This window comes from Haplochromis burtoni, unplaced genomic scaffold, assembly GCF_018398535.1.
Source record: "Haplochromis burtoni strain Fernald_Lab_line unplaced genomic scaffold, NCSU_Asbu1 Contig_28, whole genome shotgun sequence".
Lineage (NCBI taxonomy): Eukaryota > Metazoa > Chordata > Actinopteri > Cichliformes > Cichlidae > Haplochromis > Haplochromis burtoni.
In genome coordinates this window covers 826,026-845,779 of record NW_024582389.1, presented here as the reverse complement: position 1 = coordinate 845,779, position 19,754 = coordinate 826,026, and the positions used below count along the sequence as shown (strand labels likewise).

General features: G+C 38.7%; 1 protein-coding gene across 1 annotated transcript in view; it reads right to left on the bottom strand.

The window, feature by feature from the left end:
* syndig1l (synapse differentiation inducing 1-like) overlaps positions 1-19,754 on the bottom strand; it is a 39,582-nt gene that overhangs the window by 18,340 nt on the left and 1,488 nt on the right. Inside the window, exon 2 of the mRNA XM_005917625.3 lies at positions 13,162-13,802. Within this exon, the coding sequence (XP_005917687.1) occupies positions 13,162-13,671 (510 nt within the window). The 5' untranslated portion in view covers positions 13,672-13,802. The remainder of the gene's footprint in view (positions 1-13,161; positions 13,803-19,754) is intronic.

Below are 19,754 nucleotides of genomic sequence, written 5' to 3'. Positions count from 1 at the left end.
CCCTTGTTCTCACAGTCAGATCCCCATTTAGCTAGTAAAAAAAGATGCCCTAGATGTGTGGTTTTAGGGGTTTCAGAGGAATAACAGAAGAAACACCAAGTAAAAAATAATATAATCTTTACCATATGATTAGTAAGATTTACACAGTACCTGAGTGCACAAACTCTGGGTCGACGACACTCCTGTATGTGAGAGGCATATTCAGTATTAAGAGCTTTTCATGATGTCGTTCTCCCAAACATGTATTGCAGTTATAAGGGGATGTACTTGCAGTGTTGGATTAATGAACAAAATATTTGTTATTTTTCCTTTTCGTTGCCCCGTTGCTTCTTGTTGACAGGTGTGCAATTTAGGATCGTGTAATGAGGCTGCAAGAGGGAAACACTACACATCATGCTTAGCATTCACATCAGGTTGTGTAAACAGGTTGAAATGCATAAGCAAAACTGTGCTGTTGAGCACAGAAATTGGTGATTAAATCTGACAAAAATAACAAATTCTTGTTTTGTGGGACCCCAGTACAAGTTGGATTTTATCTTTTTTGAAAGACTTTTTAAAGGTGCAGTTGTAGCCTACAGGGTTTCATGAATCATGAATCTGACTGGTCAATCCAAGGACTTTTGCTGTGTGTTGCTCCCCATATAGTACTACCATTCATTCCCATCACTTCTCCACTATGAAAAAAAAAAGGCATACATAGCATAAAGAAAAATGAAAAAACTCTATGACAAGGTAAAATGATCAAAATAAAAAACAAACAAATTAAAAAAAAACATACAGAATCATGGATCATGAACTTTGTATAAATCATATAAGTTGCAATACTAATGCAACTTATATGGTTTATACAAAGTTGCAACTAATAATATTTCAGCAAACAGGAGCACACTGTGTTCCTACATTATGCAAATGAAAGAAACTCCTGAAAAAACTCAAAGGATAGGGCTGTCTTAACTAATCTAAGTAGCTTCAGAATATAGAACATCCAAAACACATTCCTGCAAGTTGGGATGAGAGCACCGTCACCCCAACTGAGACGGTAGCTGCATTAACAGTAAAAAAGCTTGCATCTATAATTTAGCAGGTAATTGATTCGCTGGTGCCTTTAGCTGTGTAATACGTGATTTGGCATGACTGTATTACATATTCACATCCATTGAAAAGGTGTCAAGTCAGACCTGCCACAGTAATGGAGAGGGACAGATGGGATATAAATCAGAACACCCTCTTGGTATTATAACTAGCCACAAATTCTACATATTGCTTATTTTGTGAGGAAGAAAAACCCCTAAATCTAACAGACTAATCATTACATGTCCATAAAAATAAATAAATAAATAAATGAAAGAAAGAAAGAAAGAAAGAAAGAAAGAAAGAAAGAAAGAAAGAAAGAAAGAAAGAAAGAGGGAAAAAACTGCTCAGGATTGCAACATGTAATCACTCCCGAAGGGCTGATATTACTCGAAACTCATTGCAAAAGCATCTTTCTCATTATTCACGTTGCTATTCAGGCAAGGATTAAAGTTGCAACAGTGACGTCTGGCAGAGAGAAAATCTGTGCTACTTCGTTTCTCTTTCAGGAATCTTATTCAGAACCAAAAATAAGGAGAGTCTTTTACTCTTTATTCTGTAATTAACAGTGAAAGCCACATATCATATTATCCTCATTTAGGATGACCAATTATGCCTGCTGCTGCTTACTGACTCCCACTCCTGTTCTGGGTAGAGACTGTGCAAACATGCACTTGAATCACTATGATGACCATCATTAATGCTTTTTCCTCTGCCTATTCTTAGAACCCAAATTGGTGTGCTCCTTTGTCTAAACAGTGGCTATGGGTAAATAAAAAAGAAAAATGATCTTTAAGATTAAATAAACAACTAAAAAGGCTGTTTGTGTCTCTACAACAACCTCATTTGACGTATTTATGATTAGGTTCGAGGCAGACTCAGGGTTTTGGTAAAACACTGTCATATTAGGAGATAATTCAGGTGGAGGAGGCACAAACAAACCTGTAGTCACACAGTTTATTAAAGTTGGTTTCTAAGTTGTATTAGCTCAAAGTGCAGTGGAAATGTTTTCCATAATCATCAGGTAGGAAAGTACTAATAGAAAAACAAAGGTTTATGTAACTAAAAGATCTATAAAAAATAATTCCTTATATAAAATTCTGCAACTTTAAAAATATGTCATTATTCACACTCCCTCAAGGCCAAGTTTGCTTAATTTTATAATTCCTGTGGAACTAACCCTGTGGCTTTCCAAGTGATCATTTGTATAATATATAGGGCCATGTATTAATGCATGCTGAGTGGAAGAGAGCAAGGCCATGCCAAACAATTAATGAAATGCAGTGACTCAAACTGATATCCCATTTTAATACCACACGATCCCAGGAAGCAAAGATTGTCAGAATGCAAACAGAGTTTGGTTGGCATGTTTTGTTTGTGTGTGACTTAGTATTGCATTAGACAGAACATCACTGCCATACTCTTCCGTTTAATAATCACCCAAGGACTTATGATGTTGCTGTTAATACTCCTCCAACAAAATGTGTCCATGTGGTTGGAGGAGGATTTTAGTGTCCTATTAAATAGAATGGAAAAATCCGCTGCCTTTGCAGCGGTGCCTTTCATACCTATCTGGACTCTTTACAACTTCAGAATCAGAATCAGAATCAGAATGGGGTTTATTGCCAGATGTTGAGGTTTACAACATTAGGAAATTGCTGCGGTGCTTCAGTGCAAACAATAAGAATTAAAGTGCTATGTAGAAAGAAAGATATGTGCATGAGATATACATGAGATATATACATGAGAATAAGAATTATGAGTGCTACGTAGAAAGATATATACATGAGTGCAGGTGGTGATCAGTGCCAAACATGAAATGATGCAGTGACACAGCGTAGGGTCAAATATACTAATCATGCATGTTATCACACACAAAGTGGTGGCAATCTGTCAGAACTCTGTTGCAATTTTAAGGAGAAATTCTGAGCTACTATTTCAAAAGTAGTTTTGGCACGAGATTTGATCCATTCTTTAAATGATGTAAAAAGGCAGCCAAGAGCAGAGCGACTTAATAAATACACATAAATGAGCATTCCTAAATCTTTTTATAAATTAACATTGAAGAAAAACTTAATATGGAATTAGTGTAAATTACTGACATTCCAAATGAATATAACATCAAAGGAGAAAAAAAAAACAATCTTTAATGAAGGATAAGGTTTCTGCTTATCATGACCACATTTTTGAGTTATTCTCGGCCAATGGAAGCAGTGACTCACAGACTCTGGAAAGTTACAATGTTCAATCAAGTTTTTGGAACCAGAAGATTTCGATAGATCAGAAAGATTTTCCAAGCTGAGAAATAAATATCTTTAGTTTGAAAAGAGAACACTTTAATTTTGCTGAATTGGGAATGACTCAAGAGATTGGTCTGTCATTTTCTGCCACAAAGAAATGTCTGAAAGATTTCACTAGAATACATGAAACATTGTCATAATGGTTAGACCTTTCAGAGGAAGAACAATGTGCGTGCAGTGAAATGAAGAATGACTACATTTTGGATTTAATTAAGCCATAGGCACTAATATTCCCACAGATTTAGACAGAATTGATAACCTTTTCAATCAAACTGGTCTGATTTAAAATTCAGAAAGGCAACAGAGGTCAATTATTGTATTTCTTTCTCTGGATTTCTCTTCAAGGCTTAGGGTTTTAAAATTACAATATCTCAATTGGAAAAGCTGAAGAAAGACAGGATTTAATGATTTAATGAAATGTTGCCACTGAATATGATATGCACTGATGAATGCAAATTCTGTACGCTGAAGAACATGCAACAGATGGTGCAGCCATTTTCAAACTCAAGTTTTGGTAGTATTCGTTGCTGTCATTTATTCTCCTCTTCCATTAACACTGTGCTGGTGAAGTCCTCCCATTCTAGGAAAGCCCACCAGGCGTTTTTCTTTTCTTGTTATATTTCTGAATATGTAGCTTCTCAAAGCACATTCCATGCTTTAAGGGAGTCATAAATATAGCACTTATAATGGAACTGTTCATATCATTAACACCATGTAAGTATGTTTACCAGCGAGGGTCAGAGGTTTTTCTCAAATTAACAATATGTGATATAACTACAAACAACATAATGCTGCTGCTGTGACAGAGACGCATTTACTCACATGATTTAAAGAACACCCATATTCCAGTATGTCAACGCCAGTAACACGTTAAGCCTGTTCATCCCTGATTCTATATATGTATAGTACACACATAATCGTTACACTAGTATCAGGGTTTTAGCGTGAAATTTAGGACCTTGGGGGGAGGGGTATTAACAGGACAGTTGAACATTGACATTGCAGCTCTCTGTACTTCTGTGCAGAGCTGCTGATGCTTTGTGGACAGTGAAAGAGAGACGATGGGATATGGGAGGATGACAGCTGAAGAAACAAAACGGTAATAAGACAACATATTTTAATTCTTCTCTTTTAATTTTAAACTTCTTTAGTTTTAACTCAGCCAACAGTATAAACTGACTTGTACAAAGCTAAATTAGTGTTTGCAGCTTAAGTATAAGAACAGTTTTAATGTATAAGTTAAAAACTGCCCCAATTATTTGGCCTGTAAGTGGTCAGTTGGACACTTACAGACCTCTGGGGCCCAGTCAAAAATGAAATTAAACCATAGCCATAATACCTATTAAATCACCCTACTACAATGTTTAGCAATCATGTTATGATTAAGTGTCATTTCATTATACTGAAGAATTTGCAATCTAAAAACCCAGATACTGATGTGTGAAATGGTAAGTAATGGGAACGGGTTATGATCAAGGCAAATCAGTTTCTGCTGGTTCATTAACTCCACCCGTCTTCTCAATTTGATACCACCACCACTATCACGGGATGAGTGATTTCAGGTAGTACCGTGGCCTTGGTGTATTTTGTCTTGCCACATCATGCTTCCTGCAAGTACTTATTTGATTGATGCACTCTCTTCAAGACCTATCCACCAGGTCTCTACCTGCCCCTGTGTAGAGCTTACCTGAAAAAACATCTTTCACCACCAAATTCAAAGGTTGCACCTCCCACTCAAATGTATTTATTTTTTTTTTGCAGAGGATTCTCTCTCAACCCTGACTTGCAGTGAAAAAAATGCTCTAAATGCATTTTCTTTCCTCTTTTTTTTGGTTTCAGTTAGAAAAACATCAGTTACACTGTCCCCCTACTCAGACTCTGCACACCAGAACTGTCACCTTTAACTTGATTATATTGTCACACAACTAAATAATAAAGCAGAGCAGTACCGGTAACTTGCCAACTGTTGTAATATGAGCACTGGCATCTTGACGGCCTGTATCAGTCACCGTGACATGATAATGACATCGTCTAACAGCATAAATTAAAAAAGAATAAACAAATAGATAAATAGTTTACCTCTCATGTGACATACTTTATTGGCATTCAAGATTAGTGACTACAGCTGGGATCTGAGCAGGCATACCTTTTGCATAATTTTGGAAAAATCAGTGCCTAAAACACAGGAGCTCTTTCAAATCAAGCTGACTGTATGTTCCCACCTCACAAAAGTGAGACCAGGAGCAAGGCAGAGAAAGAGGGCTTCATTTGGTAGACCTCCTGTGATTGACGCTGATAAGAGAAGGCGGGTGAGGTTGCCTCAGTTGTCTGGAACAGACACCTCGAACAAGTAAAGTGTTTTCTGAAGGCAAAACTCTCACCTTTCATGTTCTACATGGAGGTCACAATGCAGAACTGTGACCTTGCAGCTGGGACCGATTCAATAATTCTGGTGCATGCCATTATGCTGCTTCTATTCAGCAAATGTTCTGCTTACAAACTGCTCTGCTTTTTAATATTTCACTCAAAATAAAATAAAACTAATAAAGGGGGAAAACTAATAAAGTACTCTAATGGGAGATGTAAGACTTAAAAGGAGCTTTTGGACAGAGGATGCGTTTTGTAAAAAGGAATGTAAGTGTTAGTAAACAAAAGTTAATCATTTGATGTTTTAGTGTTTTGAATAAATTATTGGGTTTTTTTTTTACACTTGAGATGTTACTGAGCTCTAAAAGTGTTTAAAAAAGACAAATGGTACTTTGAATCATACTGAGATTTCAGTTTCTCCAGTAATATCATTAAGAGCTGCTTTACTTCTAATTTCGTACTTGAAGAAATTGCTATTCTACTTTACTGATTCTCCTCAGAGGCTATCTGCAATTTACTCATGCACTTTGATCATTGGAGAGTTTGTGCTTTATATAATAACTCCTTTCAGGCCCACCCTTTTAAAAATAAAATACTTCTTTCCACTGCAGTAGTTCTCTCTTTTTGTCTGTCTTTTTTGTAATTTAAACACACACATAATCAGCAAAATAAAGGAAAAGTAACATGAGCATACTGTACTGGCTGAACCTGAAACCTGATTAAAAGATTTTCTCAGTAATGTGATCTTGAAATGTCCAAGAAAGGAATCCAACCAACTTGAGTGGAGCCACCCTATGCATATTATAATTTATGAAAATATATATGTGTTTGCATAGCCCTGATAGATTTCATGATATATAGTATATTGGGAATTAAAAATTAAAGGAAGATATGTCGGGGCGACCGTGACTCAGGGGGTTGGGAAGCGCATCTGTAATCGGAAGGTCGCTGGTTCGATCCCCGGGCTCTCTGTCCTGGTCGTTGTGTCCTTGGGCAAGACCCTTTACCCTACCGCCTACTGGTGATGGCCAGAGGGGCCGATGGCGCGATATGGCAGCCTCGCTTCTGTCAGTCTGCCCCAGGGCAGCTGTGGCTACAACCGTAGCTTGCCTCCACCAGTGTGTGAATGTGAGAGTGAATGAATAGCGGCATTGTAAAGCGCTTTGGGTGCCTTGAAAAGCGCTATATAAATCCAATCCATTATTATGTCCTGGAGAAAATTCTGACACAGATGAAGGCCCTAGCATGAGTAATGGTCAGAAGAAAGCAAAAAATGTATACTACGGACAAACCGAGCCAATCCCGCTATACCTGGGGCACGGGGAAAAATGATCAATATGCTTTTTGTGACATTTTTGTTTGGTGGTGTGCCGTATGATTTTTCTGATGTGAAATATATGCCGTGGCTCAAAACACTAATTTAGACTTTTAATTATTCATCAACTCAAAGCTCACTTAATTCTGCTTTTAATGAGCGATGAACTTCTTCCGATTTAAACGCTAATATTATTTATTTGTATTTTATTCATTTTAATGCACTATATTCTGTGGAATTTGTTACAATATGAGAGGTATAAAAAAACTATTTCATTACCCTTCTGTGTTTCATAATCAAGATTCAAATGCTGCTGGAGTAATGTGATACATTTGTGGTAGAAGCCTTATAAGTAACCACATCTGTGTAGCGGTAGTGTATAAAGACAGCCGTTCTGCTGTTGTAGACGCTCAGCAATGACATACAATTAGTTAAACTGTACTTCTTCTCACTGACAGGTTTAATGAGAGGTGAAGCAGGCACAAGTATTAATTGAATGTTTTAGGGCGTTTCTATATCCAGTGGATAACTGATGGAGTGGAAATGAAGCTCTGGCATGTGCACACAGTTCGACAAGGACTGAGAAGTCAGGCAGGAGACAGATTTACTACAGCACACATTTGAATTTGGCTATGACTTGGAGTTTTTCTCTGGAACAATCTGAGTAGGCATGGCACGCACTGTCCCTGGGACCATAAGAGACTTATACAGTTAAATGTATATATTATGAACAAAGAAACTTTTGTTATTGCAAGAAAAGACTAAGGAATTCGGGAACTTACAGATCTGAAGTGGGACAATATAAGAACAATTTGGTGAGCACAGCTCAGCCAGTATGAATGCCACCTCAGGTATAAAGTGTGTTAATTGGGTGAGACAGCTTCGAGCCTTAAATGGTTGGATAGAAAGGAGCTTGTGACTAACATCTTGTGACTGAACTACCATTTAAGGTAGGCAATATATCAGATCTAACATGACTACACACTGACGGAGGGAATATGAGAGTTAAGTTAGCTGTAGTGGAAAGTGCACTGTTTGAATTCATGCAAGCATCCATCAGCAGCAATATTCACTTAAGTGTACAAAAGCTGAACTGAAGATATTTAAACAACCTGAGGTTCAGTTCGTCATGACTTGTGTGACTTCACAACACAAGTCATCCTTAACCACTCAACACTCACATAGAAGAGAGAACTAAATTGAGGGAGTGTGGGATGGAGGGCTATATACATTTTGGAAAAGACCAAATTTAATACAGATATATAGTTGTTATGAAAAATCCCATTCTACGCCAAATCCAGTTCAGGTGATTGTGGTAATGGACCATGAAATTGTTTGCAACCATCAAAAACAGCAATATCCACGCTGAAAAAAGAATGCTCCCTGTCTGCATTACTGTGCGTCACAACAACACGAGGTCAGGAACACAAAGTGAATTAACCAAAGCTGCCAAACTGCTACCAATGTAGGGGCAATGTGGTAAGCAGAGAACAAGCAGAATGAAACTACAGTACTAATGCCACCTGCCATTTTAAATTCCATTGTAATTGGTGCCAGGCGTTTAATACTATAAGCAGCGCCAGACGTTTAAAACATGTGATGGCACCAGGCTTTTAATAAGGGCGATGCGGGCAAAGACAGCTGGCTGTGTAGTGTAATGGGTAAGGCAAATACCTTTCATGACAATCTGGTGTTTACTATGGGGAACGTAAGAGAACCCTATAAATGAGTTTATCACTCAATTAAGGGATAATTGTATTTAGCATGAGTGATGTATCGATTCACAATGCAGATACGGATTATATGATTAAAAAAATATATCAAAATTTAGACTTTTATATTAATTTGGTGATTCTACATACTTCAAACCTTATGTATATAAACACTGTGTATTAAGAAAAGAATATAGCCAAGGTAACACCACATCATCACATTTCTTGAAATTGCACATCATGAGTGAGTTATGGTTCCAAGGTAGAACCTTAGCAGACAGTGAACATACACACGGTAGTCTGCTGTGTATTTTAGAAATGGAAACAGTTTACAAAATAAATATCATACACAATTGAAAATGACCATTAACTCACATGGTTACTTTTTTGTAGTCTGTTACAATAGGAATCAAAAAGCTGGTTTATTACACTTTCACATCAGCTTCAATTTTCAGACCAGGAACTTTGACTTTCTTTATATATTTTTTAAACCCATTATGATTATTAGATGACAGTGAACAAGTAAGTTTCTAATTGTTAAGAATAACCCATAGCTGGACTGCCAAATTGGATCATTTTACATTGGTTAATAAAAAAAAGTCCAACAAGAGCAAATCTCAACTCATTTGATTGAAATGGGAAGTGAAGGAAACGACTAGCAGTCCAGATAAAGTTCATACTAATTTAAATGATGCCAAAAAGGTGAGAAGATCTATGAGGATATCAGCTGCTATACTAGTTCTTTTGGGATTGGGTGGATCAGGTTAACAGCCTTTTCAAAATGGCATCCAATTAAGAGAAATGAAGAGAAACGGCAGGTGGTGATATTAAAATGGCAGCAGAGAGAATGACACAAATTATGACCCCAACAGCTTTCTGTGTAAATGAAGACTGCCTGATTTATAAAGCATGTTTTTGGATGGGCCCAACTGGCCAGGAATGGGGTTTGTGACTAATGCTCACACTGTGCCTGCCTGAAACGCTGCAAAGGTCTGTTTATAAGCGATTCTAAGCGAATGGGCTTTATATGTTTGATCTAAAGAATTTGCATTCATATTTCTGTCTTTATATAAAACTGGCACATACAGTAGTATTAAGGTCCAGCGCACCAGTAAAAAGGCTTTTGTCCAAATCTTAACCAAGCTGACAGAGATACCATAACTCTAATCACCAGAATCATGCTTCAAGCAGACATAGATCACATTATGTAGTCGGAAGCACTGCACTTCAATGTTTGCTGTTCTATAAGCCTGCAAATTTTTTTCTTGCTGAGTTTGGTTGATTAGCTTTCTAGTTATTAGTTTTAGTAATTCAGAAACTTTACAGATAATATGCTTTTTACACTGGTGGTATCATTCCTGGTTACAGGAATAATGATGATTATGGATTAGACATCGCAAAAGAAGTAGTTTTGGTTAAGCAATACCAATGGTTCTAAAAGAAAGAAAGAAACCATAGAGAAAAACTCTTTTCTCATTGCTCTATTCAGCTGAGTCAGGCAAAAACCATTACACCTTACTGATCCCTTTATTAAATCAATACAACTCACTAAGGAGGAGCTGCAAATAAAGAGAAGCAGACTAGATAAAAGGATTAAAAACTTCAAAAAGTCAATGTGGAGTAAACAAAAAAAAAAAAAAAAGGAAAAGGAAAACTTCTTCTTCTTCTTTGTAATTACATTGTGAAAGGAAACGAGGCTAGATTTTGGATCAGTTGAGCATTGGTCATGTAAGACCTAGTGCCTAAAACAAAGGATGCTAATATATGGCAGCGCTTGCAGAGTGTCACACAAATTGGCACCCATGTTATGCTTTAAACAAATAAAATTGTGTTACATTAGGCAAACTGTATTTTTCATATTTCACAATATGCCTTAAAAGTCCACATGTGCTACACAAAATTATCTAGTACCTCTTCACATTTAGGATTTAGGATTTTCAGTTTCAGGTGGGTCATTAAAGGCACCCTGTTGAGTTTCTGCTACGATCTCTAAAGAACAACCTTTTATATGGGATTTATATGGGCTGTTATATGGGAGTCAAAATCATAGACTGTATAAAAGGTGGGTATAGGTGCTGTGATATTACCCATCGGTTTTGGAGCCTCAATATGGGAGTTTCTGCCATCATCATCTTGGTTGGAAACAATGAAAAGAAATTGCATGACGAGGAGGCCCTAGTCTGACTGAAAACTGCATGCTCACGAGCTAACAACTTGATACTGGCAAGTTGTTAGCCAATAAGCATACAATTTCCTACCACAGATAGTCGTTCATTTTGAAACACACTAAGGCCGAGACTTGCAAAATAGGCTCAATTTGTTTTAATTCAGTGTGACCCAAATTTGACTAAGCCAATAAAGCAAGTAAGGAATTTAGAGAGAGAGTGTTTATATAAAGGTCAAGTCAAAAAGCGGTTTTCCTATATACGTTCCATAGACCCATTCCCATTTTAAGGCCTTTAGACAGAATTAAGTTATAAGGCACTTTGATATTGGATCTATTTTTACAACCTATAAGCTAAATCCATGTGTTTTTTATTGTCCATAGCCACAGTCCTGCTGTTACTTTCAGGTTACTGTTTGGAATAGTAATACATAAAAACTATAGCAGAGTGCTAGCAAAGGCAGTGAAGAATACAAAAACTAGTAACTTGCATTCTGTGCAGTAACTTGCATTCTGTGCAAGTTACTGATGTGTATTTTTTTTGCATGAGAGAACAAATCAATATGCTATTGATTGATAGCTGTTTGCTAGTTACATTGCAAATACATCCTGTATGGCAGTGTTTCGAATGGTAGACACAGACGAGTATTTGCATGTCAGTGTAGGGGCTTTCTAGTCTTCCTTCTGCACATTGTGTCAGACTGTGGGCCTGGTGGTAGAGACACCACACACTTTGTGGTGTCAATGATCTCCTGTTGGGAGGCTACATAATGAGTCCCACTGTGTATTTGCCTCTTTTACATCTCAAATCTGGCTGTGGGGCCTGATGATGCTTTTTTAAGCACTTGTTCATTTTTAAACAGGAAGTGTGTGGAAAAATATGAACTATATGGTAATGTGTTCGCTTAACCTTTGAGTGGGTTAAAAGGAACCTCTAGAAGTCTATGAATAGAGACTTTGTGTGAATTCAGTAAGAATTGTAACTCATGTATTCGCTCTTATTTTGTGTGCAAATCTACAACTACAATGGAATAAACCTTCACATCAGAAAATCTGGATTTTTTTGCTCTTGACATTTGCACATCAAATTTTTTCCTCAGCTCATCCTGCCAGGATGAGCTCAGTTAATCATTTACATTCCTCCCTTCCCCAGCTTCTATTTCTTATCCTATGAGCTATATATACCCATTTCACGTAGCATTTCTGCAGCTGCATGTTTATCACTGCAGTCCAGGTTCATTCTAGTGGACTCAGGTGTGTGGCAGCCAGTCCATTAAGCGTTGCAGGACACTGGTCGACTCTTAACACCCTATTCCACCAGTCCAATCCCCTAAATCCTTTGGAGTGCTTTGTGCTATTGGTCATGTCGGTTGAGAGTGAAAATACTGTGGCTAAAGCTGTGGTACCTAATATTCCTGTGTGAGGCAGACATGGGTGATTTATTATTATCTAACGATGAATTTTACAAGAGTTGGGAATTGAGGCCAAGGTCAGTGGATCAAATGGATTTGTGTTTAGCAAAAATGGCAGACTGATCCAGGAGCTAAGCTCAATCCTTTGGTGTGATGATATAAATGCAGATCTACCACAGGAATACAAGCAAGCTTGCTGTCAATTAACAGAAACACATGCACACCCACATTAGCTGCCTGCTTTGGGTTTTTCCTACGAAACTGCACATGCGTCTATGAATGACTGAACTGAAATTTATATGTATATTAAAATATTATATATATGGTACTATTCGGTACAATTCACTTACAAATCCCTCAACATTCTGGTCCTTCGGTACCTATCTGACCTGCTGCACCCATACAAACAGTCTCTAATGCAATGGGCCTGCTTTTGTCCCACGTACCACCCTCCACACCTCTGGGGACAGAGCCTTCAGTGTGGCAGGCCCCACCGTCTGGAACTCTCTGTAATCTGAACTTTGAAACACCCCACACTGAACTCTTAAGGAACCTCTCGAAAATAATCTCTTCAACAAAGCGTTCACCCTCCAGCCTTTTTGTTTACTTATATACTTTTGTAAAGCATGTAAAGCATCCTTGGGTTTCTTGAAAGGCGCTAAAGAAGTTCATTTTTTTATTACTTTTGGATTCTTCTATTTTAATTTTAGTTCTACGTGCTTTTTGTTAAGAACAGAGCAAATTTTAAAAAGTATCTAAAATAATGCAAGCTTTCTATCATGCATTGTCTTTCCATGCTGAATGCATTTTTTGCCCTTACCTCATATTCCACATACTCCTCCTCCTCCACCTCATAGGAAACCGTTTGGATCTTGATGTGTTCGCCGTCCTCCTGCAGCTTCGTCTGGGGTTCTTCCGTGCTGGGCGTGTCTGCCCCTGTTGTGTTGGACACCTCCTTTGCCTTTTTCTCAGTGAAGGTGGTCTCACAGCACTCATTTCTGTATTCCTTAGCCTTAATGCTGCCACTGTCCTCCTTGTATAGGATGAAATTGGGTCTGTAGAAGGCTTCTACTGCCAGATGTAGCGAGGTGGCATCCAAAAACTGCTGGGATTTCACCTTCCCGTTGGTATTGTAACTTCCGCTCACTGCATTGCCATTACTCACTTTTCCTCCTCCTCCACCTTCACCTCCTCCACCTCCTCCTCCAGCGAAGTAGTTTATAATGTTTTCCTGGTAATGATTGTTGGGGAATTCTCCTCCGTAACCATTGATCATGTGTTTACTGTTTTTGTCCAGCAATGGATTTTGGAGTTCACTGAGATTCTCCATAATCAGCAGGGGTAAAAAAGTGGAAGGAGCTTCTCGGTGACAGCAGGGAGATGAAAGAGTGATGTGAAAGAGGCTCCTCGGTGACTGGTTTATGTCAGTGAAGGAGTTAATGGCATTAAGCACTCTGAGACCTAGAGGAAAAAGAAACAGCAATAGAGACGGGGAGTGTTTTTAGAATCAGTGGAAAACTTGGAAGGAGAATTTTATTTGTCATGTACCAGCAGGTAGCAGTTACTCAAATCTCGCTCGCATCAGATCAAAGTTTAGCTGTCGTCTCCTCAGCAGAAACAAATTTTACAACATTCTGCTTGTCGAAAGGTGCACCCTGCAGACGACTCAATTAAGTTTAATTTGCTTCCTTGCTCTAGACACATAAAGTAACATGAACACACACACACACACTGGAGTATTAACAGCAGTACATCATAGAAATTTCCATCTACTAAAAATATCAACCTCCACCATCAGTGTCCATGTGTTCTCTGTCCACCTAATTTGATTTTTATCACTACATTGTTTATAGAGATCATTGGGGTGTCATTACTGTCACAGTCTGATCCTGATAAGCTGAGGCCTCCTACCCATATAAAGCTCAGAAGGCTCCCATGTATGTATAAATTTATGACTCATTATACTAAAATCAGTTACACATCAGCTATGAAATGTACGATAAATAAAATAGGTTGACGATGGACATAACACAGCGGGTAGAGCATTAAAAATGACTTGCTAGTATTCTGTAACTGTATTGTGATGATTCATAATAGTGGTTCACACATTCATCTTACACTCGAACACACGAATTACTGCTTCTGGGGGTCACAACCCCCCCTGAAAAAATATGGTATAAAATCTGTGCCAAATCAAACATGTGGATACATTCACTGTAGAGACCCTTTGAGAAATAAGGGAACATGCAGAATGTTCCCAAAGACTTAAATGGCCTCATTAGTTAGGGAGCAAATAATGATCCCGTGTTAACAGGAGTTACCTGGTGTTTGAGTAGACTCCAAGTTGGATACATGTAAATGCAGATTTTAAAATAATTCTTATTTTGATTGTGTATAAACCTGCAGTTTAGAAGTGGGTTTTGAATTTAACATTCTTAAATATTATACTTTAATAAACAGTTTCTCATAAGTTTATATCCAGACATAAATTACATTTGTAATTGGCTTCCATATATCTATATTTTAGGAGCGGGAACTATGTATATAAATATAGTTGTTATATCTGTTTAAAAATCTGGGATTCTGCCATGAATGTATACTGCAGATGTGCAGCCTTAAATAGCTACAGGCTTGTAATACTGAAGCCAACATTGATTATTAGCATTATAAACATGTATAATATTGATGCCAATCATGCAGTGCAAAGCTAAGAAAAGTGTGAGCTTCAGAGGATGGACCAAATACTTAACACCAGACTTATAGGCCTCAGTCAGCCCTAAAAAGCAATCCAAACCAAATTACAAACTTCCCCCCCCCTCCCAGTTATTTCCATACTCCAAAAATAGTCCAGAGTTTTCTGCCTCCCAGTCGGCACCCTGAACTCTTGTCTGATTAATCTGCGTTTAAAATAGAAATGCCAAGAGCAGATTATTTCTGGGGGGTCCTGACCCCAATCATGTATATCTGGCTTGCTGGCGTATTTCTAAATGCTTGAAGGTAATGTATTTCCAATTGAAGACAACAAGATTACACAAAATGCAAACTGGCATTATGGTGATGGGATAAGGATAATAGTCTGTCAGTTCATAGGTTAATAATGTCACGGAAGATTTGTGTACTTTCTTTGTAGATTGATTGTGGTTGTAAAGCACTGGTGATCACATTAGAATAACGTTTAATTCTTCATACTGTGTAGGCTTTTGTGTTCTGTGCCATACATTTATTCCTCCCTTAGAGGAAGATGAGAGATGATCAGGAGAAGTTGTGAAAATATTTAGGCTTTGTTTTTGTTTTTTCTGACAAATAATTCATCTCAAAACAGGCAGTTGTTTTTGGAATAAACTCTAGAACAAAAGAACAAAAGCCCCTATAAAAGTCCAACATACTCAGGTTCCTGGAGGGGAAACTGATTTAGAATCACCTAAAGACTCTTTCTATTAACATTTCTTCTCTTTATTCCTCCATCCATGCTTTGTATGTAACAGCTCCCTCATTATACTCTGTACACTCTTTAATTTGCTGCGTATTCATCACTTCCTTCTCAGATTCCCCGACTCCCCTTCCCTTATTTACTTTATATGTTGCAGTTTTCTTTCTTTCGCTTCCTCAAATTACCTCGATGTAGGATTTTTGTTAGCTATCCTTTTTATGTTTTCTGCGCCATGAATAAAACACAAGCCCCATGCTCCCAGATTTCCTGAAGCTCTGTAAGCACTGGACAGCCAGCAAAGTTTTCATGGTTCCTCCCTGTTGGACCTCCTGTGTCTGAATATGCTGACATTGTTGTTCCATGCCAGTGCTCCTTTTGGTCCGCGCATAGCCCTGGGGATCACATACTTCTTCAGTTCGTCAGATAAGTGTGAGTACCTTGTAAAAAAAGATGAGCCGGCCCTGGGATTGCCAAATACTTTAGATGCTGATGTTGTGTGTGTTACGTGCTGTTGTTTAAGCAGCAGGATGCTCTCTGACCCATGTGTGCTTAAGTGTCAAAAATCTACAGCCAGCAGCCCTGACAGCTACAAGCATTGCTGAAAATCAGCTGTAATCTCCCTGGTGGGGTTAATGAATAATCCATGCAGATTTTGTGGACACAAAGTTAATTTATATTTTAGTATTTGTACTGCTTTATATTAATTGGTTCCAACAGGGAGTGAGTGATAAACGTTACATAACACACCCCATGTCCAAGTGTTTTCAAAATGTCAAAGGACATCAAAGGATCAAGACTTAAAGGGGCCACAAATAGCATTTTAACATCAATAAATCACGACTGCATTAATACTAAAGTACAGCTGCGATTACCATAATCATGTGGGACAGCCACCAAGCCTGAGAGCTTCAATGGGATAGTAGTGAGTAGGCTCTGTTGAAGGCAAAGTTGAATGAAACCTCAGCTGAGTGAAATTGTATGTACCCTTCAACCAGTGACTGGTTGGGTATACAACTTATGGTGGTGGTGGGAGGTAGTTATTGGGGTTATGTCATCGCTACATTTACTAAATCTGCCAGATGAATTGGAGTGCACTCTACCTCATAGAACACATTACCCCAACAGAACACTTCACTTTCAGACTGCTGGCTTATTTGTGGTTTCTAGGATATTTAAAAGTAGAGTATGAGGCAGAGCCTTCAGCTTTCAGGCTCCTCTTCTGTCGAACAGGCTCCCAGTTTGGGATTCAGGAGACAAACACCCTCTTTACTTTTAGGGTTAGGCTTCCCGCGATGCACTGTGTATTTCTTCTTCATTCCCCTTTCATTACTCACTATGTGTTTATACACCACTCTGCATTTAATCATTATTTATTGGGGGTGGGAGGCAAGTTAGGGAGGTTGCCCCTTCCTTCCTATATGTCCTGGAGGAAGCAGCTTGAGGTGACTGTTGTTGTGATTTGACGCTCTATAAATGAAATAGAATTGAACAGAGTCCATTAAAAACTAGAGTAACATAAAAAAGACAATTGAATTTGCTGTTAATTCATTTGGAACCAACTAACTAAAATTTTAGCAAATGTAAATTTAATCAGACCAGCAATCACAGCGGCAGACGGGATCATTTTTCCCCGTTAAAAGTAACATTACCAAAAATCAGTTTGGACAGACAAAAATCTGTCGTATTTACCAAAAACAATTAGCAGCTAACTTCAAAACTACAGTTATTCTTTTGTTAAAAACGCAAAGTTTGCGTCACTGAGTGAATTTGCTCCGATAACGGCTAAATGGGATTTTCATCTTCCAAAAAGGTACACAAGATTTTGTGACAGATGGTGGAGTCTAATACACAAATTAACATTTTGCTTTCTTTTGTGTCCAAACACACCAGTGCATCAGCTAATGCAAAAATAAATGCTAAATAATTCACTCTGACGTGGGCTGAGGAACGAGATATGATGGGCTGTGATGCACACAGCCCAAAAAAACATTTCCTCTAAACTTCCCAGCTTTTGCTTCTGTAAAAACTCCCACTCTGCACAAAGCTACGAGCTGACAGCGGATTACTTTTCGTGTCATTACTTAGGGATGCTCTGAGTAATCTTTTTGGTGCTGTCATCCTTGCAAATACATTGCTGCCACAATGCTGGTGCAGAGCAAGGGTTATTTGGCTGCAAACAGGAATTAAAGTGTGAATACAGTATTTTAGTGCAAGCCGAAGACAACTCAGTATGGGTGATGATAAATGCTGAAGAAATAACCACAGATTTGTGTGTTTATTTATGTGCGCGCATTTGTTTGTTGGAGGATGTGTATTGTGCGTGTGCGGCTGTGAGTAAATAAACGTGTGTATGAGTGGGTGGAGGTGTTTGGAAAGGAAGGGAGAGTAGCAAAGAGACAGAGAGAGAAGATGGGTGGGAGAAAGCGAGAGAGAGAGATCACACTTTTGTGCGATTCTCTGGTCGAGTGCATTTGGGCATGTTGGCGGGCAGCAGAGGTTATGGAGTCGTAAGGAGCTGGGAGGTATAGCTGAAAGCGAATGAGGCAGAGCAATCGTTGTTGCAAGGGAAACAGTTCAGCATGAGAGCGACAGCACAAGAGGGGGCCTGTGTGCTGCAGTGCTGCCGTGTAAGACATCTCAGAGGTGTCTGACAAGGGGTTAAAAGATTAGAGAACAACCTGTAAGAATACAGGTGCGTGAGGGTAAGAATGAGGCTGTGGCACTGCTAACATGTCAGACGCGCTGATACGTCTGTGCGCTCCAACCCCATTAGACTCCAGTCAGCACAATCAATTTTCCCATGTCAGCCCATTGCCAATCAACCTTGGACCTCTGACCCTGAAGCCAAGCGTGGGCATTTTCAGCCGGCGGCGAAGAGCAGCTGAATACCAATGTGTCTCATCCGTCGGCCACGTTTACCAATCCGTTCCATCCAGACTGCGTCTCTCACAGCTTTTCCTGTGCACCGCATGTAGAGATCTGCTCGCTGCACCCGACAACAACAACTTCATCTTCCTGTAATTTAATTTAGAGGCAGCGGCTGGCATATAATATGCATAATAAGGTAGCGCCCGGCAGTTATTGATGATCACAAATCGGGATAATGCACGAGATCTTATTGCTGAAAATGCAAATACCAACATAGGCTACATTTGTCAGTGAATCTTACTCCCGGCCTCAGCACGTGAAGGTCCACTGACAGATTAGGAGACAGAAAATGACAAAGTGAAGTAACTGACTTAACACCATGTTGACTGATCCTTTTATGAACTATTATCTTCAAAGGAGACTGTGTAAAATGCCATAATCCACTTGAAATTAATCTGAAGCCTATTCCTCTTACAGCAGCCACTGCTGTCCCTTCTGTCTACATGTCTATCTGTGAGCTGATAAAGCATTAAACCCTTAGCAAGTTCCCTTTAACATAGAAGTCGGGGCTCCTCTGAAGCCCCTGAGCTCATCATCTGGCTTACTGTCTTCCACACCTTTGTTGGTTGATTTAAAGTGTTCTTCAGTATGTTAATCCACCATCTCTGTTACGTGTTTGAATAATTCACTGGTTGGGCGTTGCAAAAAGCAGCCGTGTATGCCTCTGCTGGAGTGTTTTGTTGTTTATGAGATGCAGGCTCTGGCTAAGTTGCCTTTGTTGTTGCCTATTGATCACAATCTCCATTAGCAGATGATAGCAACATTTAGGTTGTTTCTAGTCTGTAGCACTCATTTCTAAACGTGCTTGTTATTCTGCAGATAGACAGATGAATGAATGTACAGTAACAGAATGAGAATCATCTCCTTTTAAAAAATACAAAAAAATAACAAACAATAAAAACAAGACAAGGTGGAAGCTGAAACGTACCACTTTTCTCAGTTCCATCTATTAAAGCAGTTAAAGCAGAGATCAGGCCTGACTTTGCTTGTGCTACCCCAATTATTAAAGGCACCAGGGGTAGATCAGAGGGAGGGGGCAGTTTCTCTATCTGTGT